We start from the raw sequence: 26,246 nt of genomic DNA, 5'->3' as shown, positions 1-26,246 counted from the left end.
ATTATTTTTATTACTGTAATACAATAATAAGAGTCTAATGAGAATTACTATACAAACAAATTCCAAATTCAAAACTAAAACTTTAGGATGCAGTACAGTACTATGAGTTTTTTTTGCATTGCAGTAATGAGAATATGTGGGAAATGTTCTTATTTGTCATGAATAATGAACATTCACAATGCAAAAAAAAAAAATTGAACCTTGATGGTACAAAAAATAGGCTTTGATTACTTTTTCTTTTGATTTTGGGGTGAAATATAAGCCTTTTTTGTGTGATTCACCTGGTTTAACTGGTGTCAGAAAAGAACAAAAGAAACTGTGATTTGTTTTTGTCTTCTTTTGAATTATGTTTTTAGTCAAAGTATGTTTGATTAGATAAGATACATTTTGTAATTGTTTTGATGTCAATGATGGTGATTTGTATTGTCCTCCTTAAAGGTCTTGCCCTGTCCTTGTACTTTGTACATGTTTTACTTGGCATGACCGTGTTCTTGTTTTCTTGCAAATGCGCTACACCAGGACATTTCAAAATTTGCTATTTTATTTGCATGCTATTTTAATTTTATCCATCCAACAAGAGTATAAAGTATTCAGTTATATTTTTTCCTGTTTTAACACTATTCTGAAAAATCGCATTCCAAATCCAATCATCATCAGCATGTTAAAATAGTATAGTTATAGGGCCATCTAGTGGTTTAGAGCAGTAAGTGGACAGTCGCCGCGTCAACCAAGGCTGGGAGAGAAGCTCATTCTGGTTGAGTACCATCTGTGTGACTGGGAAGTATGTTCTTCATCAAATGCAATACATTCTCTGAAAGTGTGATTCGAATGCAGCTTACTGTTTGTCTGTTTATTATAAAACATTCCAATGCCACTCTGTTGAGTGTGTGACAAAGGCCACGCCCACACTAATACGTTTTCGTTTGAAAATGCATCTTTTACTATATGTTCTGGCCTTCTGTCCACAATGAGTGCATTTTTGACAACTAGTAGATGCATTTTAAAATGCTGTGCTCGCATTATAGTGTGGACTGGAAAAACAATATCTGAAAACTTTGACGTATTTGTCGTCTTGTGATGAGAAATGTGATCCATTCAACCCCAAGCAATCAAGATGGCAGCCCATGTTGCAGTGGCGTTGTTGTGCGTTTTTTAAAGATAAATGTTACTATGTGCAACCTTCACAAAGCATTCCTTCAAAGGCGACGGGAAGTTGACTCGGAATTGCTGTCTGGTAACAACACGAGGACAATTGCGTTTCAGTGTGGACGAGCAACTTTTGGAAAACGCTTGAGAAAGGCAGTGTGGACGGAGAGCATTTCGAAAATGCCATTTTTAAATGTGTCTGGATTCATGTGGAAGTAGCCAAAGTTTATGAAACTTTATATCTCAGAGTTGTTTAAAATGTGTTTTGGCTACATTATTCATATAATTGCTTAAATAGCGCACAAACGCAGAAAGTAAGCATTAAAATACTTGAATACTCTATGCCCTGAGGCCAGGAGTATTTTAGCTTGTAGTATTTGACTGACATTCTTTTGATAACTGATAACCTATAGTGTTTGTTGTGACCTTTTTATCTGAAATGATTCATAAACAGCCATTGTAAAGAGTTTATTGAGTCATTAGGACTGTAAAGCAAACATGACCACACGAAGTGTCTTGAGTTAGCTTGTGCAACGGTGAGTCAAAGAGACTTTAACAACAGAATCAGTTTATTAAAGCCAAAAATAAGCCTTTATTGTCAGTAGAGGTGGAATGTCTGTTCTTTGCTAATAAACTCTGATTAGGCTGAAGGTCATGTGTTCCGCCCTTTCTTTAATTTGATTTAATTTGAGGAACAGGATTTTCTCATTAAAGCTATTATGCTGTTTTCAAGGTGTTCCGTACCATCATCTTAAAAGCCCTGTACTTTGGCTTACTTGCCATGATGGGCTTTTCTTTTCCTTGAAAGTTTTTAAAATCTGTTTTGTACATCATCTTGAAGGTTGAAATCTCTTTATAATACTGAAAAGGGATATAAAAGCTGTCACAAGCTAAAGTGCACCCACAACAGAGTTTTCAGGGTATTGAAGACTTCCTCAAGCTGTGCAAAAAGAATGAAAACAACTGAATGTTCATTGTTTCTAGCATGTAACCAGTCCCCTCCTCTGTCCTGTACTTTGCTTTATTGATTTAATACACATCTGCCCTCTTCAGACTGGATTCAGTTATTGCGTCCTCTTTCATGGTCTTTACCCTGCATAACATTTGTAAACATCACAGCCTGAGCAGTGACGCACATTAGGTTAAAGAACAGCTGGTAGATTAAATGCAGCTTATTAAACAATTGTGCCCGAGCACATGCATGGAAGATGTGGCATCTTTTATTTGTGTGCAGGAAGTCAAGCATAAAAAAGTAATGTCTACGAAATATGTATTTATATTGTTTTCTTGTAGTGCATTAGTTATACTGACATTTCAGTCTGGCTCAAACATTTCCATCTAGAAATGTGATCTTAAAATTAAAATGGTCATACAGTGTGACATACGACACCCAAAAATGAAAATGATCTCATTATTTACTCACCTTCATGCCATCCCAGATGTGTATGACTTTCTTCTGCTGAATACAACTGAAGATTTTTAGAAGAGTATTTTAGCTCTGTAGGTCCATACAATGCAAGTGAATGGTGACCAAAACTTTGAAATTCCAAAAAGCATATAAAGGCAGCATAAAAATAATCCATACGACTCCAGTGGTTTAATCCATGTCTTCAGAAGCGATCCAATCGGGTTTGGGTGAGAATAGACCAAAATGTAACTCCTTTTTCACTATAAATCTTGGCATGAGCAGTCTCCTTAGCGATCATAATTTCAAGCTCGATGTCACTTCCTAGTACCATCTAGCACTCTGTACGTGCGTCAAGCTCTAGGAAGTGTAATCACTTTGAAAGAGCCCATAATCTCTTTCACATCTGGGTGTGGGTTCTTGGGTGTCACTGGCGGTTCAAAACAAAATTACTTTTTAAAATAAAAAAATGCAATTATTTTTGGGTGAAATATTCCTTTAACAAATCCGCCTGAATTTTAATCATATTTAAAAATTCTTATTGAGAAATCACAAATGAAACCCTGTTATGTAACATCACACAGGTCTGTTAAAAATGTTTTATTTTTCAGCATATTTTGAGAGATCCTGCCAAATTCTACCATCTCACACTTTTATTTCTCATGTCTGAAGTTTGTACTTTCTGAACTGTGTGAAACTCCTTGTGTCAGATGTTCTTCACCTTCTGAAACTGAACCCTTCAACAGACACAAAACCATGCAGTGATCAGGGACTTCAAGGGTGTTGATTCAGTTGATTCCCACAAAAACCCCTTAGTTCTGTCTTGAGTCAGAGGGCCACCTGATTAAAAGTTTCAGAATCATTCATGCAGATGGTGAGAAAAGTATTAAAGGAGGAGTTCAGCAAAATAAATTACATTCTTCTGTCACCATTTTACTAACATGTTGTTTCAAACCCATACTACTTTTTTTTTCTGTGGTACACAAAAGGAAATGATAGTCAAAATGACTACTGTCACCATTCACTTTCATTGTATGGAAAACAGATGTGCATGACTAGACTTAAATACTTCCTAACATCTCCTTGGGTGTTCCATTGAAGAAAGAAAGGCATATGGGTTTGGAACAACATGATGGAGAGTAAAGGATGACAGCAGAAACATTTTAAGAATTGTGTTGTTTTTTTTTCTGAATGAAAAAAATTATAAATAAAAAAAGTTACAGAAAAATTGTTTTACTTCATTGTATCCTCTACTATATAATGCCATTATATGTTAATTTATTATATAATTTATACTGTGTAATTTTGTTTTATGTTAATTTATTAAAAAATAAATTATAACATTTATTTTTTTAAATGAATATAAAAACAATAAAATATTAAATAAATTATTATTTTCAATTTATATCTATCTATCTATCTATCTATCTATCTATCTATCTATATATATATATATATATATATATATATATATATATATATATATATATATATGAGAACATTTTTATATTTATTTTTTAAATAAATATAAAACAAATTGAAATATTTTTTAATAAATTATTCTTTTTACATAATAATAATTATATGTATGTATGTGTATATATATATATTCCTGTGTGTATATATATATATATATATATATATATATATATATATATATATATATATATATATATATGTATAATAAAACAGTTTTAATTTACTACGGAATATTTTAATATATTTTTTAATTAATATAAATATAAAAACAAAAGAAAAAAATATTATAAACAAATTATACTTCTATAAATAAATATATGATAATTATGAGAATAATGTAATATTTATTTAAATGAATTAAAAATGAATATTATAGTAGTTTAAATATATTATTAAAATAAATTATATATATTTTTAAATAATAATAATTAAATATATTATAATTAAAACACTCAAAATAAGTAATAGAGAACAGCACAAAAATGCTATTTTTCTTGGATCTGATGGGTGGTGCACATGCTTCGACCAGCTGAGCCGTTTTCATACTGATGGCAAGAGTTTAAGTCCAGCTTGCTTTTTTTATTTCATCAAGACCAAAATGAATACATTAATAATAAAGTTTTGTTTTACTTTATTGTATCCACATATACTGTAAAATGTTATTCCCTAAGCTGTACTCTAGATGGCAGTAGAGGATCTCTTCAACAATATCCATGTTCTGCTTAGAAGAAATAAAGCAGAAGAATGGCAATTGGTATAAAACCTCAGAAGACATATGGAGCTGTAGTTTTTGGAGCTTGACAGACTATGAGACAATATGAGCTGTTGTTATAGGGAAAGAGCAGCATGAAGATTCTTCCAAATTTGCCCTTTGTTTCACAGGAAAAATAACAGAATAGAGGTTTGGAACGACATGAGGGTGAGCAAATAGGACAGAATTTTCTTTATTGCTGAACTATTCCTATAAAAGGAATGGCCGTCCATGTTGAAGTATGCAGACATGAGTGGAATGTTCTAGAGGAGTGAGTAGAAGACAGCGGCTGTCATATTTTCTCAGCCTCCCCACTGATGTTACTATCTTAACCTTGTAAGAAAACCAGTATGGCTTTCTTCAGTTATTTATACAAGCATAAATTCAGTGAGTTACATAATAAACTTTCTCTAGGCGCCAGATAGGTTACACTGTCTGAGGTTTCATTGACTATGCTGGATATAACAGAGTTTGGCATAATTAATTATTGTGTTGACTATGCCTCAAATCTTGTTAGGTTAATTAGGTTAGCAAGCCAACAAATAGAAACAATATTCTGTGTTTTATACCCGATCTTTCTGATTGTATTTAGGCCGAGCTATTATGAGACGCAGTGCTGTGTAAAAGCAGAGGGCTCTGCGGTTCATCCAGGGTCGTGCTGATTGATTTGATTGTGCATGTGTGCCTACAGGCAGAACTTCCAACCAGGAGGTCTGACATACTTCAGCAAACACTTGCGTCAGTCTGGCCACATGGTCCACGTTAGGCCTGAACAATGCTTCCTGGCACTATTTGCAAAAACCCATTTAAAAAAAAAACTACAAAGAAAAAGCTCTTTTTTTGTTTCACCTGATAATAGAACACAGTCCCATTTGAAGTTCCAGTAGTGTCTGGCAAACTGAAGATGCTTGAGTTTGTTGTTGGATGAGAGCAGAGCCTTTTTTCTTAAAACCCTCCCAAACAACTTGTGATGAAGGTAACATCTGATTGTAGTTTTAGAGACTCTCTGTCCCCAAGACCCAATAAATTCTGCAATTCTCCAACTGTGATCCTTGGAAATTCTTTGGCCAATTGAACCATTCTCCTCACTGTGCGTGGAGACAATATAGAGACACGTCCTCTTCCTGTCCGATGGGCATTTTCAATGCATTAGCTATTTTCTTATAGCCACTTCCCATTTTGTGAAGCTCAACAACCTTTTGCCGCACATCATAACTTTATTCTTTAGTCGTACCCATTGTGATGGACGACTAAGGCAATTTGGCTTGTGTGTTATCTCATGTTTATACCCCTCTGAATCAGGAAGTCATGGCTGAACAATTTAATGTTCCTAGTCACCCAGGTGCACTAAACATGTCAAATATGAATGGGAATATATTTCAGATATATTTTACTCATAAGAATTTCTAGTGGTGCCAATAATTGTGAAGAAATATGAAAAAATAACAAAAATAATTATGACTCCCACAATATTTGCAATGAAAGATCAGAAGGATGAACAATAAATACATGTTTTTTTTATAGCCTTCTTTGCCCATATTTACCATGGGTGCCAATATTTTTGACCACAACTGTATATCATTATACAACTTTGTGCCAATTCTCATTTATTAAAATAAATCAGAACATTTTAATATTTATTTATAAATGAAAAAAAAAATCATATTACTTTAATAATAATAATAATAATAATAACTTTTTAATGTGCCTTTTAAATGAATATGAAAACAATTATTATATAAATATATATCAAATATATATTTTTAATAATAATTACATAAAATAATTACATATATTTATAAAACTGAGCTTAAAACTTGTTGTTTATTCGACAATAAAGGAAATGTTTCTTAATATTGAATTTTCAAGTGAATATACAAACTAAATACATTATATTATAAAATTAATCATACATATTTATAAATTATCTGTACAATGTATTATGTAAATATATTATATATTATTCTCTTTTTTATTTTAAAAGATTCATTTGGCATGGCTTTAAGGATGTATTTGTCAGAGTAGTTTCACCCAACATTATGATTTTTTTTTATTATTTTTTTCAGATGTGTTGACTTTTGAACTAGTCCTGATCAGTTTTATAAGATATTAAGAATACATTTTGTTTTTGAACAAATGTATATATACATTTATAAAATATATAGACAAAAATAAATATATACTGTATATAAATGTAGCTTTTTACCTCTTGAGTGCAGTTTGATACACTCTATGGAATATTTATATTTATTTTCCCATGAGTATTGATCTTGGCCTTCCATCTTTTTCTTGAACATAACATTTACCTCATACTCCAGTGATGGATGGTGCATGTAGGAGACTTGAGTTTTGTAACTCCTTGGGAGGCAAAGTTTGCCAAATCTGTTTCTGAACTGATATTGAGATATTGCTATGTTGCTCAAAACACAATAACACCTATGACATGTTCTTTTTCCATGGAACACAAAAGCAGTTACTTAATGTAGCAGACTTTTCAGACTCCTATTTTCTAGAAAAATTTAAAAATATATAAACAGAATAGGATCATTGCTTTCACATTCTCCTAAAAAAGTATTATTTGTTGATTAATTAAACTGAGAGTTCACCCAAAAATGAAGATTCTCTCATCTTTTACTCACCCTCATTCCATCCCAGATGTATATGACTTTCTTTCTTCTGCTGAACACAAACAAAGATTTTTAGAAGAATATCTCAGCTCTGTAGGTCCATACAATACAAGTGAATGGGCACCAAAAGCTCAAAAATCACATAAAGACAGCATAAAAGTAATCCATAAAACTCCAGTGGTTTAATCCATGTCTTCTGAAGCGAAATGATAGGTGTGGATGAGAAACAGATCAGTATTTAAGTATTTTTTTTACTATAAATCTCCACTTTTACTTTCACATACTTTTGTTTTTGGCAATTGCAATTGTTCATGCTTATTGGCACCTACTGGACAGGGAGGAGAATTTATAGCGAAAATGACTTAAATATCGATCTATTTCTCACCCACGCCTGAAGACATGGATTTAACCACTTGAGTCATATGGATTACTTTTATGCTGCCTTTATGCACTTTTTGAAGCTTCAAAGTTCTGAACTCCATTCACATTGTATGGACCAACAGAGCTGAAATATTCTTCTAAAATCTTTGTTTTTGTTCAGCAGAAGAAAGAAAGTCATACACATATGTCATGACATGAGGGTGAGTAAATGTGTGAATTTTCATTTTTGGGTGAACTATCCCTTTAATAGTAATGCTATTTTTTATATAATAAATAGACTAAAAAGCCCACTTCAATCATTTAATCCTTTTGAGACATGGACAATGTACTCATTTTCAGCTTGCATTCTCTTTTGGTCTTGTTCAGTTTTTAGTCTGGCACTTGAAGTGGAACCAGTCACTGTTGCTGTATTGGGTGGGGTCTCGTGGTTCAGAGTAGCCGAAAGTATATCATTATACCTATTTTTAGCTCTCCCCGATTTACAGTATCTTGAGAAACTGCTCAAACTTGTCTTAGAGGAGGACCCTTTGGGGATTGTGATACGGTTTGTAACTAGCTACAGTTCCTAAATGGCATTGTGTGGCCATTTATCAGGATTTTCTTTGTCTCTTGTACACAAACACACACACACATCTGTAGTCATTTATTAGAGTGATATTGCCAACATTTGATTTGGGATTCTGTTTTAAAGACGCTTTTTTGTTTGCGGTTTTCTCACGCCACCCAACCGCATCCACGCTCTGCTTTCGCCAACAGAAACTTCGGTCAGATAACCCCTAATATATCGTCCGTTGCCATAAATAACTTCGCACTCACACAATGAAGTGTTGTCCATCTCTTTCTCATCCCCCTGTCTGATTTTAAGCCAGCCCTACTGAGACAAACGGATATTAGAGGCGGTCTCCGATTCATGCCTTTCTTTTCTTTGTGTTTTAGAAGCTTAGGCTACTGTAAAAGATACTTCGTGTCGCTTACTGCCCGATTTGATACAGTTCTGGATTTCATCGTCAAACTAGTATCATCCAAAATGAGGTTCAAACGGAACGGTTCGTACACATTAAATAGGTAAGTACTTAAAATACATAATATACGTCAGCGTCTTGTGGGTTCATATGCAATTCATATTACATATACCTTTTTTCCCATGGGAAAACTTTGAATGACTGTTTATTTTTTTTAAGCGCATGAAATTGTACGTCAGAGCCTCATTTGTAACATTAGCGTTCCGCTTCCATTGTTACGTTCCATTCCGTTAAAGCCACATGTGTTTTCAACACACCGCGCGTTTCCGTAAGGTCACCCAGGACGTTCAAATCTTTCTACATGACAAAAGTAGATTAAATTGGGTATGGCTAGAAAGCAATAACGCTAATATTTTAGTCAGGTTTAATGATAAACACCCTTTCAGTCACATGCGAACTGGTGTTTTTATTTTATTTTTTTATAAGTTTATTCACTTTTTCTAAGTTTATAATGTTCAAGTTGTCCTAACGAACCATGAAACTCAAACAATGTGTATGTTGTATTGGAGTATAAGGCTTTAAACCTGTAAATCTTGTTTGTAGGAGGGATGGGGGTTTCTCTAAGATTATATTCTTCTCACCACAATTCTACAGAGCAGTTATCTGAGTTACCATAGTCAGTTCAAACCATTCACCGTTGAACTCTCTCATCAACAAGGTGTTTCTGTCTGCAGAACTGCCGCTCACAGGATGTTTTTTGTTTTTGACAGCATTCTGAGTAAACTCTAGAGACTGTTGTGTGTGTGTGTAAATCCTAGGATATCAGCAGTTACAGAAATACTCAAACCAGCCCGTCTGGCACCAACAATCATCCATGCGATTATCTAACCAGTCAGTAGTGTGGCAGCAGTGCAGTGCATAAAATCATGCAGATATGGGTCAAGACCATCAGTTAATGTTCACATCAACCATCAGAATGGTGAAAATTGTGATCTCAGTGATTTAGACCATGGCATGATTGTTTTTGCCAGATGGGCTGGTTTGAGTATTTCTATAACCAGGGTTCGAATTATGATTTCATCTTTGTGGGGGTCTCTTAAAAAAAAAAAAGTAGCCTATAATCAGGCATGGTGTGTGTGATAAATAATTGCTTAACACTGCACTTGATTCTTTTGATTTCAATGTTTATTAATACAGGAGTAGAGAAACGAGTAGACTGTCCTCTGATGATGTTTTTTGTTTTTTTTAAATAAACCCGAATTTTGCCAAAGTTGTACCTGATGTTGGTAGCAGTCTTTTTATTTTTGGTGGCATGGTTGCTGGTTTTGAACTTTACACTATTTCTAAAATATTCTAACTGATCCCCAGCGTGAGTTATTCTAGGTGACCGTTATTTAGAACCTGTCACTTTAATGTTTCCATGGTGACGCATCATTGCTTGTCACGTTACACAGCGCAACCACAACACAGCGCTGAATGAATGATGATCTGCTTTTATGTCATTTTTCCTTTTTTATATAAAATATTCACAAATGTATTAGCTATAACATGAAACACTGATATTCCGATTGTCAAATATGTGCAAGTGGATGTGTTTTGTTGTTTAAACGCCTTTATAACGATCGCGTTAAGTTAGTTGAGCTGTATGTGCGATGGGCGGCGCCATGTTATTTTACAACACGTCAATTCCTCAACTTCTCACGAAATACATGAAAGTAAGTGGCCGGTGAACTGGGAGAAGAATAGAGTAAAATGTAAAGCTACTTACACAATGTGTATCTGATATGAAAACGTGTCTTATTGTAACGTAACGTTAATGGAAATGATTGTTATTGCCGCTTCCCTAGACATCAGTGTGTATTTTACAAACTCAAAATATTTTTTGCTAGTACTTATGTGTATTTAAATGTCTGAAACCTAAAATAAACATTATGTGGTTGAAAACACAGAACAGTTGATCTGTCTATGGTTGTGATACATGACAGCAGCACTGAGCGCGTCTGTCTCTGGCTCAGCGCCAGCCAAAGCGCGAAAGCACGTTTGAATTTAGCAGTTGATCACGTGATGCACTGACCGTTCTAATCACACCGGTGTTGATCGATCATACGTGCAAAAGGGTTAACATAAACATTGAAGGAATATATTGAAGGAAAAAATGCTTTATTTGTAATTTAAAATAATGGTGCTGATGATTTTTAGAGACCCCCACAGGTGTATGATTTTACTGCTTTCATGGGAGCTCATCCTCTCTCTATGGGAGCTCAGCTCCCACGTAATTCGAACCATGTCTATAAATGCTGATCTACTGGGATTTTCACACACAATAATGTCTAGAATTTACTCAGAATGGTGCCAAAAACATCAAGCGAGCAGCAGTTCTGCGGATGAAAACGCCTTATTTTCCCCCTCCCCTTTTTCTCCCCGATTTGAAATGCCCAATGCGCTCTAAGTCCTCATGGTGGCGTAGTGACTCGCCTCAATTTGGGTGGCGGAGGACAAATCTCAGTTGCCTCCAAGTCTGAGAAAGTGCGCTGAGAAAGCACAACTCATCACGTGCCACACCGAGAGCGAGAACCACATTATAGCAACCACAAGGATGGTACCCCATGTGACTATATCCACCCTAGCAACCGGGCCAATTTAGTTGCTTAGGAGACCTGCCTTGAGTCACTCAACACGCCCTGGATTCAAACTCACGACCCCAGGGGTGATAGTAAGCGTTTTTACTCGCTGAGCTACCCAGGCCCCTGGAAACGCCTTGTTGATGAGAGAGGTCAACGGAGAATGGACAGACTTGTTAGAACTGACAAAGTCTACGTTAATTCAGATAACCGCTATGTGCTATTCTGGTGTGAAGAATATAATCTAAGAATGCTATTCTGAGATGCGGGTTGGCGCTGTTTTGGCATAACGAGGGCGAACCTACACAATATTAGACAGGTGGTTTTAATGTTGTGGCTGATGTGTGTGTGTGTGTATATATATATATATATATATATCAGTTCCTGCTGCCTCCCCGCAATTATTCATTGGTTTCAATGAGTTGAGCATTTGGGCTTTGACAAGTCCATTCATAGCCACACCAGGAAAATAAAGTTGGTTACTTCTATCTACCTTTCCTTCTTGAAATATAATTTAGTTTTTTAAGCATTCTTTTATTCCTAAATCCCTTGCACACAATACTTTTAGATCATGCAAGGTTATGTAAAGTGCACTGATCAGTTTTCCTCTACTGTTTCCATCAAATGTTACCAGTCTGCTTCCTGTCTTTAAAAGGCAGTATTGGTGCAATGGAAGAAATTAGTTGTACTCTCATTTAGGGATGCACCGATACCACTTTTTCTCTTCCAATTCCAATATTGGAACTCTCAGTATCGGCCAGTACCGATCCCAATCTGATACTAGTGTTGTTTTTTGCAAAATCAGTTTAGAATATCTTTACATTATTGTGTGGAACTAATTGGGTGTACTCTTTAATATGTAAAGAAACACAAACCTCTAACTACACATAAGAAACACTTTATTATTAACTAGAATACTGGATAATGTAGCAGCAAAATTAACAGTAATTCCAGTATAAATCATCAGTAGCCCAAAAAAAACCAGCTTATTTCCTATTGATGATTTATACTGGAATTACTGTTAAAAAAATAACTGTGTGAATGAAAATTGAGATGATAGCTTACAACTAAATTGAACAACAAAAATAGATCTGAATCCAGCAATTCAATTTAGTTGTAAGCTAACAGCTCACTTTTCATTCACACAGTTATTTTTTTTTTAATCCATTCAACTTTAAATATTATTATAATTTGTAAACAAATAATAATATATTATAATAGTAATATATTGTAATCTCAATTGTGCACCTTTAACTTTTTAAACCCTCACACCTTTATTTTGACATTCTGAACTCTCCAGGAAGTCCTGCAAGTGCGTCTGTTTGTAGGCAAGTTCACCTGGTCTATATTCGCTTCTTATTCAAATTCTGGTAAAATGCACCTCTAGTGCCGTTCTAAATGCATATTATAAGTGAACCGAACTATTGAGCATCTACATCTGAGATGTTCGTGAGTAGCGCTCAAATATTGGACACTGCTGTGAAGGTTAAAAATAGCCTCGAGTGTGTAAACAGCAGGGCCGTTGACTGATGCCTTGGAGCTGCGCGTGCCTTTTATATATTTACTTATGAAACACAGCCTTTTGTGATTCACAGAGCTATAGCACATCTTTAAGTGACTTTGAATAAAATGCCCAAGTCATGAACTACATAAATTGTATTCCAATGGTTCTTTTATGTAATTTGAACTTGACTAACACACAGTATTGTATTTGGATCGGGCTCGTCGGACCGATACCCGATCCATCTAAAAGCTTCAGTATCGGAGCCAATACGATCCATCCCAGCTCTCTTTATACAGATTTCTCATCACAAAGGGAAGGCTCTTATCACAGCACAGCTGCTGTAGTAGAGCTGGTGCTCTATAATCACTTTGGGCGTTTTCCAAATGCTTTGTCACGCCCTTGAAGGGCACTTCGGGAAGGGAACGGCACTCAAAGTAGTCTTTCCGAACAAAAGTAAGAAAGCTGATTTTTTTTTTCCACAAAGGGCCCTTTTACAAGACATTTAGATAAGGGTACATTCAAACTGTAATGCTCTCTTTAGAGAGCCCACATAAGAGCTTTGTAGTGAGTAGGGCATAGGGATGATCACTTTCGATTGGAATTCACACTTTGTGTGGCAAGGGATAACATCATCCAGTCTGGGAGAAGATCACTTCTTTGTTATTCATGGGGAACTCCTATTGAAGGCAAAGGCTTGAGGTCCTGCTCCTCTCAGTGGTTTTAGATTGACACATTGGGTGACGTAATCTGTGTCTGTTGTTTGGTAATTGATAATCGGTATGCATATTTACATGTACATGCAAAAGAGAAACTGCTTGAAGAGGGTGTTCTAGGCAGGCTTTTGTTACACAAATAATTTGGATTATGAATTGTGTTTTAATAGGAACAAGATAAAGTTTTGAATTGTTTGCAACCAAAAGGGTTTTCTTTAATTACAATTCACCAGAGACACTTTTGTCTCTGATTTTTATGTCTTTGGGAATACCAATTGGAAAATAATCCCTACTACCTGACAGATATTACTTTTATTAAAGTGCTGAGAAATGTATTTGTGATGGCCCTAGTTTCTGTTAAAGGGATAGTTCACCCAAAAATTAAATCTCATTATTTACTCACCCTCATGCCATCCCAGATGTCTATGACTTTCTTCTGCTGAACACTAACAAAGATTTTTTCATGCAATGCAAGTGGATGGTGAACAACACTTTAAAGCTCCAAAAAGCACATACGGTCTTAGTAAAAGTAATCCATATGACTTGAATGGTTAAATTAATGTCTTCTAAAGCAATATAAAAAATGTGCGTTCATAAGAGGACAGAGTAAGTGCATTGGCATGTTCACGCGAGAACTGACGTTATACAACTGTAAGTGTCGCTTGCCTTATTCACAACAGTATGCTGTTCATAAGCTTCATTAGTTTAGCTTTCTTTTGAACATGCCAGCATGCTTGTGTCACGCGAGAGGTTGTGTGAACTTGAGTTTGACATCATGATCGTACCTAGAGACTGCAATGGCAAGATTTACAGTAAAAAAGGAGTAATATTTTGGTCTGCTCTCACCCAAAACCAACTAGATCACTTCAGAGAACATTGATTAAAAAAAGAGTCATATGGATTACTTTTATGCAGACTTTATCTCGCTTTTTTGAGCTTCAAAGGCCTGGTCACCATTCACTTGCATTGAATGGACTTGAAGAGCTGAAATATTCTTCTAAAAAATATTAATTTGTGTTCAACAGAAGAAAGAAAGTCATACAAATCTGGGGTGGCATGAGGGTGAGAGAATTTTCATTTTTAGTGAACTATTCCTTTAAAATTCCATAGCAACATTTTCCCTTTTACATCAAACTCTGGGATTCCCCCATTGTACTTGAGCATATATTTGCAGACGTGAGGGGCAGTAGACAGTATTTTAAATTGGTGTGTATAAATGAGTATACCTTTCCCACTGTACTCCCAGAAATGTTTAATTCTTTCCACTGTGTTGACTTGATGTGATTAAAGGCTCCATCCTGTGACGTCAGTTATATACCAAGATCTTATCAATTAGCAAAAAATATGCACCAATCAGAATGGAAAATTAAAAAGAATTACGCTTGCTGCGATCTGGAAATATGTGCTCATATGCTCATGTGGTGATTTGATTGTGATTAATTGCACAGCACTAATGCAGTGTATACAATGTAGTATTCTATTCTAAACATGTTTTCACAATTTCTTTTGCTGCTTTTAGAGATGCTGAAATGACTTGCAGCAGCTTTATTTATTTATATATTTATTTTTTACCAGTAAGAGGTTAGCCTACATCATTATACTTTTGTTTCCCTGTAACTCCTTATACAATATATATGTGTGTTTCATACAAGATCTGGCAACTGGGCAACCTTGGAATAATATATTGATGTGATTATTTATATAACAAGGTTGGGCCTTATAAATTACGGGAGTTTCCCGGGAGAAATAACAAAACGGTAGGGGGTGGGAGATGGGTGTGAAATACTGGAGACTGCCTGGAAAAACGGGAGTGTTGACAGGTATGGTTAGGATCACTAGTTTATTTTAAGAATGTAAAATGTCAGAATAATAGTAGAGAATGATTTATTTCAGCTTTTATTTCTTTCATCACATTCCAAGTGGGTCAGAAGTTTACATACATTTAGTTAGTATTTTAAATTGTTTAATTTGGGTCAGTCTTTCCAAAGCTTCTCACAATAAGTTGCTGGAATTTTGGCCCATTCCTCCAGACAGAACTGGTGTAACTGAGTCAGGTTTGTAGGCCTCCTTACTCGCACACACTTTTTCAGTTCTGCCCACGAATTTTCTATCGTATTGAGGTCAGGGCTTTGTGATGGCCACTCCAATACCTTGACTTTGTTGACCCTAAGCCATTTTGCCACAACTTTGGAGGTATGCTTGGGGTCATTGTCCATTTGGAAGACCCATTTGCTACCGAGCTTTAAAATCCTGGCTGATGTCTGTCTTGATGTTGCTTCAATATATACACATAATTTTATTTCCTCATGATGCCATCTATTTTGTGAAGTGTACCAGTCCATCCTCGAGCAAAGCACACCCACAACATGATGCTGCCACCCCCATGCTTCATGGTTGGGATGGTGTTCTTCGGCTCCAAACATAACGATGGTCATTATGGCCAAACAGTTACATTTTCATTTCATCAGACCAGAGGACATTTCTTTTATTTTTGAAGATCTTTGTCCCCATGTGCACTTGCAAGCTGTAGTCTGGCTTTTTAATGGTGGTTTTGGAGTAGTGGTTTCTTCCTTGTTGAGCAGCCTTTCAGGTTATGTCGATATAGGACTCATTTTACTGTGGATATAGATACTTGTCTACCTGTTTCCTACAGCATCTTCACAAGGTCTTTGCTGTTGTTCTGGGATTGATTTGCACTTTTGACACCAAACTATGTTCATCTCTAGGAGACAGAATGCATCTCCTTCCTGAGCAGTATGATGGCTGCGTGGTCCCAGGGTGTTTATACTTGCATACTATTGTTTGTTAAAATGAAGGTGTACCTTGAAGGTGCATTCAGGCATTTGGAAATTGCTCCCAAGGATGAACCAGACTTGTGGAAGTCCACAACTTTTTTTCTGAGGTCATTGCTGTTTTCTCCCATGATTTCAAGCAAAGAGGTACTGAGTTTGAAGGTAGGCCTTAAAATCCATCCACAGATACACCTACAATTCAGTACACCTCCTATCAGAAGATAATTGTCTAAAGGTTTATATAATTTTCTGGAATTTTCCAAGCTGCTTAAAGGCACAGTTAACTTAGTGTATGTTAACTTCTGACCCACTGGAATTTTGATATAGTCAACTAAAAGTGAAACAATCTGTCTGTAAACAATTGTTGTAAAAATTTTGTTTCATGCTCAAAGTAGATGTCCTAAATGACTTGCCAAAACGATAGTTTGCTAATATGAAATCTGTGGAGTGCAATTTTTTTTTTTAATGACTTCAACTTTAGTGTATGTAAACTTCTGACTTCAACTGTGTGTGTGTGTGTGTGTGTGTGTGTGTGTGTGTGTGTGTGTGTGTGTGTGTGTGTGTGTGTGTGTGTGTGTGTGTATGTGTATATATATATATATATATATATATATATAAATAATGCATTTACCTTTTGAAAAGCTGTGCCACCAGAGTTGTCATTTTACTTAAATTATATTGGACGCTGTAACTCCATGTACTGACCTACTGTGAGTGTTCATATTGACGTTTTCCTTCGATTTTTGATGATGAAATTTCCCTTAAGGCACCATTTGCAGAGGCAATTTAGGCCCTTAAAAATTCCTGGCTCAGAATATTCCTGCAGTGGGCCGTCATCGGTTTGCAGCAAATCTATTTGCCAACCCAGCGCTCCCACCTCAAAGTCAGAGCCAATAGGAGAGTGAGACAAGGAGGAAAGAGAGAGAGAGAGAGAGAGAGAGAGAGAGATGGAAGATGGGAGGGGGAAGGCCGAGGGTATCAGCAGAGAGGAACACACAAGTGCTGAGTGACTGTACGCACTGTGCTCGCTGTGGATGCTTGTTTTGTTTGCTCATTGGAGTGTTGTTCTGTTTGCGCCGAGCCAAGGGGTAATCGCCACCTAACAAAGCCCCATCTGTGTACAGTCCAGCAACTGGAAACAAAGCGGGAAACAGGAGAGGTAGTTAGAAAGTGCGAGGGGAAACAGTTTAGGACTCGGCTGCAGATTTGCAAAGGTGCAATGCCAAGGGTGCACACTCTGACGGATGCCGTTCACCTGTAGTAAATCTCAAATATCCTGAAACAAGTGCAACAGAGTGAAAAACAATCTGATTGCTGACTTCACAAGCTGCATGGGGGTTCTAGTGTGCTGTGACTGCTTCTTTTACAGGTACCAGTTTTGGGTTGTTTTATCAAGGGTTCACACGGTCATGGAAAACCTGGAACTATCAGGAAAAAAGTTTTCCATGGCAAAAAATAAAAGGGGAAATTTCATACAGTTTTCTTGTTATCCTCAAAATATTTCCTTGACTATATATTGCTTTTGTGTAGAGTAAAACGTTTTTGCAAGGCATAGTGATGTTAGAATTTTGGGTAAGTCTTTTCTTTTTTTCTCGTTCAGAGTCTTCTGAATGTAGCCTGATGTCATGAAAATTGCATGACTGTGGTGACATTTTTTTCAATCATTTCAAGTCGTGGCTCGTACACATATGGCACCGAGGTGAAATTTCAGCTGTGTGTCACTAAAAGCAAGTTACATTTTCTCCACTAAACCTAAATTATAATGTCGTATAAGCAAATGTAATATGAAGAACATAATTGCTGAAGTAACCGCGTCATTTTGTGGTGCTTCTATGTCACTTTCAGTTCACGTGTCAACTTGTGTGCACTTCAGGACTCATACTTTGCATTTCAAGTGCCATATCAGTTGAGCTACCAGTGCAATTTGATAATGCACATACAAGCTTGCAAATGTTAAGATATATCACTAGTAAGAGTATTTTGATGTCGTAAGATAGCATTGTGTGAGGAACAGTCTGAAAATCTATTGTTTATAAACTAATAATAATTTGCTGTTTTGCTTGTGGTTTGTGTGAAATTGTATTGCCTCTAGTGTTTGTTTCACCCAGAAACTTCTGAGATAAGTACAATGAGCCTTGTAAAAATCATTTAGCAAAAATGTAGCCATAGTAACATGTTTCTATGAGACCAGGTTGTCTGAATGGCTCATTAGATATATAAACTGAATATGTCATGGGAAGGACATGCAATAGTGTGGGAACCCTGTTTATCCTTATCTTTGTGGATGTTCTTGAAGCTCTGCCAGGTTATGCCGAGGTCAAGCTTGAGGTTGTACAATCAAACATATGAGGACACTTGGTACCCAGGACGCGAAGAGAAATGCAAGTTAGCTAAAGTTCAGAATCGATGCATCTCTTAATGGTCTTTTTTAACATGTGGGGACTGCAGACCAATGTCCGATAGGACACTGTTCCCTACTAGCTTTTCCCCTACTGCTAATGGCAGACTTTGCCCTCTACAATGTTAGTGTCGACCTCCGGCTCGATTTGGGAAGTTAAGCAAGGGGGCTGTTTGAAAGTTAGAAAACGTTAACAGACCAAATGCAGAGGGCAATGAAGGAGATGCAGTTTCCTTTTTTCCTTTACATGTGGTTGGAATTTTATTTCACTGCGGTATAATGCATATATATATATATATATATATATATATATATATATATATATATATATATATATAGCCAATCACTGAAGTTCCAGTGTTTTTAGCGGGTGCTGGCCAATGTGAGAAAGTCCAGCTGTATTTGATTAGAAGGTTGAGTTTGCTGATCTATCTTTTTATATTTCCCTCGTTCCTCCTTGTTTCCATCTCCTTTTGGACTTCTGTGTTGATTCACAGTCAATGTTTACATTTGGCAAGCTAGAAAACCGTCAAGCTCTGCTAGATCTGGCAGTGTATTTTGTCTGCTGTAGCTGAGATGTTATTGGTTGCCTGGTGTGGAAGTGGTTCAGATCTTTGTAGCGTAGTATTTTCACTTTTTGTTTTAAAACACTGCCCTCAGGTGGTGTCGGTTAGTCTTTCTAGTTTACGTTGCCTACCGTAGTAATCCTCAGGGATGCATTTGACAATAAAAACAAATATATATATTTTTTACCTCCTGTATGGTCTAATATTTAGCTATTACCTTGTACAAATCTGCACTGTGATGCACTGCAATAACTGCATTAATAAATGGTCTAAGAAATAAATTGAGGATGAATGAAAAATGCATGCATGCAATGAGTCTTTCCAAATTTGTTTAAACCAACATTCCAACTCTCAAAATCCTGAGTCACATCCTGTTTGGGATCATGCAAGCAGACAGATCTGTTGAGTTTCTATTGTTTTCCACACAATTCTTCCTCATATATGGCCAAAGTGCAGTGTAAGATTTATCATGGGAGTGTTTAGTCATATACAACCATAAATAAAAGGTTTAAAAATATTCCAGAGCTGTCTGTTGTTGGACTGCGGTGCTATCTAACCATCTGACTGGGGCGTCTATTTAATCTGATGAGCTTTAATTGGTCTGTGTCGGCCAGCGGTTCCTTACTGTCTGCATTCTTTTCTTACTTTGGGACAATCTACTGTGTCGGTCGTGACTTGGGTTAAAAAGGCGTACTTTCAAAGTTCAGCACAAAGTTAATTGTTTTTGTGTTTTGGTTTTCAATAAACAACTCTGAAGTGTTAGATGTATAGTATGGTAATTTATTGATCGTCCCATGTGATGTCAGAGTAATGGCGTACTTAATATGGCATACATTTTGACTGTTTAAATTAAAAGAGATGCACGATATATAAGCGACCAACTTGCTCTCAGCCAATATTAGTGCTGCTTTAATTGGCATTGGTCGATGGTTTTACAAACAATTTATTAACAGATGTGTTCTGCTCATGTTTCATTAATAAGGCCCAATGTTATGACTATTTTTCCTAAGTTTAACCCCAAACCTAAACATAACCATGAAGTCCAGCCCCTTACCCAAACTCTAAACTTAAATAAAGTGTTAAATAGCTAAAATTGATTGCTGTATTGTATCAATTTGAAATTCTGTTTGTTTATTTGTTGGTCTCAATATGAATAGAAGTCCTACCTTTTCATGCAAGCAGAATTTTGCCATATCTTGTAATAATTTGCACAAGATGGTGAAATTGTTAGTTGCCATGAAACTATTTTGGAAAAAAGTTAAATTTTACATGGCATCTTTTAAAACAGAAACAGTATAAATTAATAATTTTGCTGTCATATTAGTTATCGACCCTAACATTTTGGAGTAAGCCAAAATGTCCATATTGTGGCATCCCAGTTAATAACGAAAAAGCATGATGTTGACTTGTAAAAAGGTTGCAATTGTCTAGAACCTATTTAAAGTCTTATTTATATCTAATTGCCTTTATTTATAAAACTGTCTATTTGCTATGACACAATAGAAAGTAGAAAATGTATCCATAAATTGTATTGATAGATCAGGTTGCACTGATGCTTTGCTCTGCCTCGGCAGCATCATGAGCTGCAGTGTGAGCACCCGATAATGCTTACTCAGCGTCAGACTCCAAGGTCACTCCATTCATTCCCAGCTCAGCTGGAGACTCTGCACACATCCAGCCTTTTGACAGTTAATCACATCAGCACTCCAGAGATAAATGAATACCTAAGTGGTTTAGAACAGTGTTTATCAAACTTTCCCCTTGCAAGGGTCCCCCATTCCTAAAATGTAAAGGCACAAATTATTAAGCGTTGTTTTAAAAAATGTGTATTATCATAAATGCTAAATTAAGCTAAATATAATAACATTTATTGCACTAAAGCCATTTATTAGCAAATTAATAAAATATTATCCTCCAATTTAGGACCTTAGCTAATGTTTATTCTTGATAGATGTGCCCCATTAATTTCTTCTTTATTTTTTTTTTATTATCCATTATTAATTATTATATTGAGGGAGGTTACCACAGAAACATGGAAACCACTCCCTCACTTTGATAATGACCACATCTCACAACGGAAGTGATGTGTTTTTCAGTGTTAAGCTTTTCTATATGTAAGTCAATAGCTTCTTGTTGGAGGAGAAATACAAGGAGGAACAATTGCTCCTGGCTGCAGGTTCGTGTTATGTATGAAAACCCATTATTAAATCAAAATTCTTACATTCACACAAAGCAAAGGAAAACTGTCACTAACTGATGTTTGTGCATACAAGTTAGAGAGCTGATGAAGAATGCGACACAAGATAACTACAAAGACAATAAACCTACACATACTCAAGTTTGATCACCTTTAACCAATATTCAGGGTTCAATACAAGTTAAGCATAATCGACAGCATTTGTCTCATAATTGCCACAAAAAATAATATTGACGAGTTTACAGTAATGCACTTACAATGGAAATGAATGGGATTTTTGGATGTTTATAGGCAGAAATGTGACGCTTATGATTTTATAAAAGCACTTGCATTAATTATTCTGTTAAAACTTGTACATTATTTGAGATGTAAAGTTGTTTAAATCATCGTTTTGTGGCGGACTACTGTTGTGTGAACTTCTAGTTCTTTGATACCAACGTTACATCATCATGGCAACAAAGATGTAAAACTGGAAATCACTTTATACCGAAAAGGTTATTAAGTGATTTTATCACACTAAAATCATATTTGCACGCATATTGTTTAAATCTTGTGGTTATACTTTTTAAACAGTGAGTATTTTAACGTCTTTGAAGTGGCCTCATTCAATTCCATCGTCAATGCCTCACTGGTAATCAAGATTATGCCACAAATGTTGTCGATTGAGCTTAACTTGTATTGAACCTGGAACACTCCTTCAATACCCAGACAAAACAAAAGTGCTCTCAGACATTATGTCCAGATATATATGACATTATCACCACTTATGACAATATGAGTCTTACGTTGTTATGTTGTATGAATCTTAAAGGCTATTGCTGCATTCAATTCAAATCAGAAAGTCAGAATTTCCAACTTCCTACCTTGAAAAGTGCAATGGAACGCAACTCGAAGTCAGACTTCCAACTTGGAATCTAGTGTGGAAATCCTCAACTCCAATTTTGCCAAATGCAGGTGCATGATGTCACGCAAGCTTGTCGGCACCCAGGTAGACATACGAAGTTATTAAATAAATATTTACTTTTAAGCAAATAAGCATCAATGAGTCGACATTCCTACTTTAAATGATAATAAAACTTTAGCAAACTTTTGCAGAAAGGGCTATTGAATGCCTTTATAGTCAGAGCTCAGAGATATCAAGTAGGAATATCTCACGTCCAACTTTGAATGGAACACAGCATAAGAACTCACCAAAAGGAAGCTGATTTACCTCTCAGATACATGAAAATTTGTTTTGAAATGTGTTACTTTGTACATACAAAGGAGAAGCTCCTTTGTTGGTGGCTCAATCCCATTTTACTTGAATGGAAATGTTCACTTATTGAAGATGCCTGCAGGCAAGGCTATTCAGAGGCATCCTATTTGTGCCCACTTTAATGCTGATCTGAGACCAATGTGGAATTATTTTCTTGCGCTGTTGTTGGGATCTAGGAATTGCAGGCTGTTCTCCAACCTGAATAGGTAAGCAAGAGCCATCTGAAGGTCAATATTATCTTTTCCTGTACCATGTTCTTTCTGAAGCATGTAGCTGTGATGTCCGCACACACTTTGTGTTATAAATGTGTTCGAGTACTCGTTTCAGACCTGAGACATTAAACCGGCTAAAACGCTAAGTATGCAGCCAGAAAAGCATTCAATTTTTTGTGGCCTTTTTGTTTATCAGTACTTGTTATTGGCTTCATAGGAGCTCATTCTGTTGTTGTGGATTCAGTACCCCAGGGATGATACAAATGGGCTCTACGGAGGTCTAGCTTTCTTCGAAATGCTCTCCCTCTGTACGGCAACAAAGCTGCTTACAGGATTACCTTTTCCATGAGCCTCACACCTGAGCTGAGCTGATGTTTACATTTCTGCAGCCAATAGTAAGAGGAGTAAGAGGATGCTGAGTCTGTCGAATGACAATATACCTGCTTGTTTGTTTGTTTTTTTTCTATAAGATTCTTAATCCCAACTGGTTCCATGGCAGTGTTTTCATTGAGTTTGTTATCAAAGCACTCAATTGCTTGCGGCAATGACAGACTTATTAAAATTGGATTAAAATTAAAGAGCATAAACAATTTATTGATTTTAAAATGCTAAATGACTTTCCCATTGTTGGTTCAGCTCAGAAATTGCAGACTGTGTGGATCTGTTTTCGTAAACACCAGAAATTGTTTTTCTCTAGCATGATAGTTGAAGACCTGCTAGAGCAGAATAAGTGTAGTATTCAAGAAAAGGAGGAAATAAGCATCGGAAGCCCTTATAGGCTCAGTAGAGATCTGGGTGGTTATAAAATCTTTACTTCATCTTTGGAGAACACCGTTTTCTACTGGACCCACAGGATTGGAGCAAGGGAGCAAACTATCCATGCCGGCTCAAGTATTAGTACATAAAATGGCCATTGCAAGGTGAACGACATTGCACTGTATGTTGGTCATTGCAATAAAAGTTGTTTTGTCTAATTACAATTTTTTTGTGTAAACCAGTTTTCTCTCGTAACCTACATATTGGAAGCTCACCACTCTAAAATATAACTTTTAAGGCTGGCGATTTAACGTTTTATTCCAGTGTGATTAACTATTTATAACGTTAAAAAAATGCAATTAAGCATGTCCCTTTACCGTACTTAAAATCTGTAATACAGAATTTTCTTTCCATTGGGACAATTACAGCTTGAAGTTCCACCATTATTATTGCATTAAAAAACATTTTAATAATTAATGAATGTAATGATTTAAAACATTTATGCATTAAATTATGTCCCCTGACCATACATAAATTCCATATTAGGGAATATTTCTACCATTGGAGCAATTCAAGCTTGAAGTTCCACCTTCGTGTTTTTGCAAGTCACAGTTAGTAGGGAGCAGTCTGCGCAACTTCAGCAGTAAAGGCAAAAAAGCACACTTACTGAGAGCTGGTAGCACAAAATAAGTAAAGGAGCCTCACACACAAGGACCTGTTTTTTCATGCAATTGCAGTTGGATGGAGCATAATGGAATAGGGTGTTGCGATGCGTTTCCCAAAATGTAAAACTACATAGAACCTGTCATATGACCTAAAAATCCAGTGTTCATGCACCAAGAAACTGAAAACTAGTAATACACAACGCAACCACGGTGAGATGATAACACCTAGACTCAAGATTGACCGCGGTCTCCGGCGCTTCTTGCCTGTCAATCATTTTGCGCATTCTCATAGTATTGTAGTTGAAGCAAATTATTGAGGATTAATGGCATTTTATTACCAGTCATTCAGAACAGTTGTCATTTGAGGGCGCTGTTTTGCTGATGTTGTTTTCGACAACTGTTTCTGCACAGTGTTGATCATAGAAAATCTAATTTGGTATCTTTGGACTGCTGGGTTTTGAGAATTGGGGGCATGGCTAATCCAATGGCTCACCTTGTGGAAATTCTAGAATGGCTAAAATTGCTTACAGCACCTTAAAGAAGTGTCATTATCAGACATTGTTTATCACCAATTGATATTGGACCCCTCAAGGTCAGTATGTGTACAGTTGCTGTCTGGGAGCAAATTTCCATTTTGCAAAAGGTGACTTGTCTTGCAGCATTTTGTGCACTCTCACTCTCTGACACATGTTCCCTGTACAATTAAACATGACAGTCCACAGCCAAGTGGTCACGTCTGACACACAGTCTCTTTTTGCCTGACCCTTAATGGATCTCCACATACCAACCTCCAAGTCTTGGGATTTTTTTAGAGAATGTTAAATCGTAGGTTGTCAAAATATTTCCAAATCTTCTTATCTCTTACCTCAAATCCAATGAAAAGGTGTCTTTTAAAATTCAAGCGTACTGCTTGCTGTACATCTGGTGGAAATGTCCTTGTTTAAGGGCATGTAAAATGCATACTTAAATTGATACTAGGTCTTAGCAATATATTTAAATTCACAATATATTTGCTGGTTGTCGCAATTTAAAATGAAGCATTTGTGATGTTTTTTTATGTGCTTTTGATTTGCCCATTAAGTTTCCTAAAGATGTCATATTAGGTTGAACCAATGTTACACTGATTTGATAAATATTGAGATATATCAAATATCATCCAAAGGCTGACATTTTTTAGATTGCACAACCAACCCTATTTGAAGGTAGTCCAGTCTTTGAGTAATGATCATGCAAGATTGACCCCTTTCGACAGGTAATTTAGAGACGCATTTGTTGTATGTGGCTCTTAATGTTTAACTATGTAATAATATACTGTAAAGTGCTCAAAGTTTTGGAAGAACCATTGTTGATGCACCTCTTTCTGTCTCCAGTAGGGGGCAAGGTGCTTTCTGTAGCACAAAAAAACAGATGCTCACCCCTCTTCAACTTTAGTTTGTATTCTACATCAATGTACCTTCAGGTGGAGCTCTTGTTCAAAGGTTCACATAACCAATGCAACTTTGCACCACACAGTCTTTATGCTTTGTCCTCTCTATCTTTGCCATCCAATTTGGATGAAGTATGTTTTTGTGAATATTCATGATAAAGGCTGTCATCTTTCACATCTTTATCCTCCAAACAAAGACCTTGATTAGCTTTTCCTGCCTCAAAATCCAAGGATCAAGGGATCTGCCTCCATAATTACCAATATTTAGCAGCTCTTTCACATCCTGAATAAAGCCAATCCTTTCCACACCTTTATCTCCTTGTCTCGATCAATGTTGCTATGGATTAACAGCTGTATACCTCCTTAAGTCTATAATCCAACTCAATTGAA

At 36.1% G+C, this 26,246-nt stretch overlaps 1 protein-coding gene across 3 annotated transcripts in view; it reads left to right on the top strand.

The window, feature by feature from the left end:
• LOC127638140 (MOB kinase activator 2-like) overlaps positions 1–26,246 on the top strand; it is a 61,462-nt gene that overhangs the window by 12,086 nt on the left and 23,130 nt on the right. The window contains exon 1 of one of the 3 annotated variants that reach the window (XM_052119514.1): positions 8,672–8,854. The exons of 1 other annotated variant lie outside the window; for it this stretch is intronic. In XM_052119514.1, coding sequence (XP_051975474.1) covers positions 8,700–8,854 — 155 coding nt within the window. In that variant the 5' untranslated portion in view covers positions 8,672–8,699. Of the gene's footprint in view, positions 1–8,671; positions 8,855–17,351; positions 17,751–26,246 lie in introns of those variants that run through there. One more of the 3 variants, XM_052119516.1, reaches the window with a different exon arrangement.

The sequence above is a fragment of the Xyrauchen texanus genome, chromosome 46, assembly GCF_025860055.1.
Source record: "Xyrauchen texanus isolate HMW12.3.18 chromosome 46, RBS_HiC_50CHRs, whole genome shotgun sequence".
Classification (NCBI taxonomy): Eukaryota; Metazoa; Chordata; class Actinopteri; order Cypriniformes; family Catostomidae; genus Xyrauchen; species Xyrauchen texanus.
This window is presented reverse-complemented; position numbering and strand designations above follow the sequence as displayed.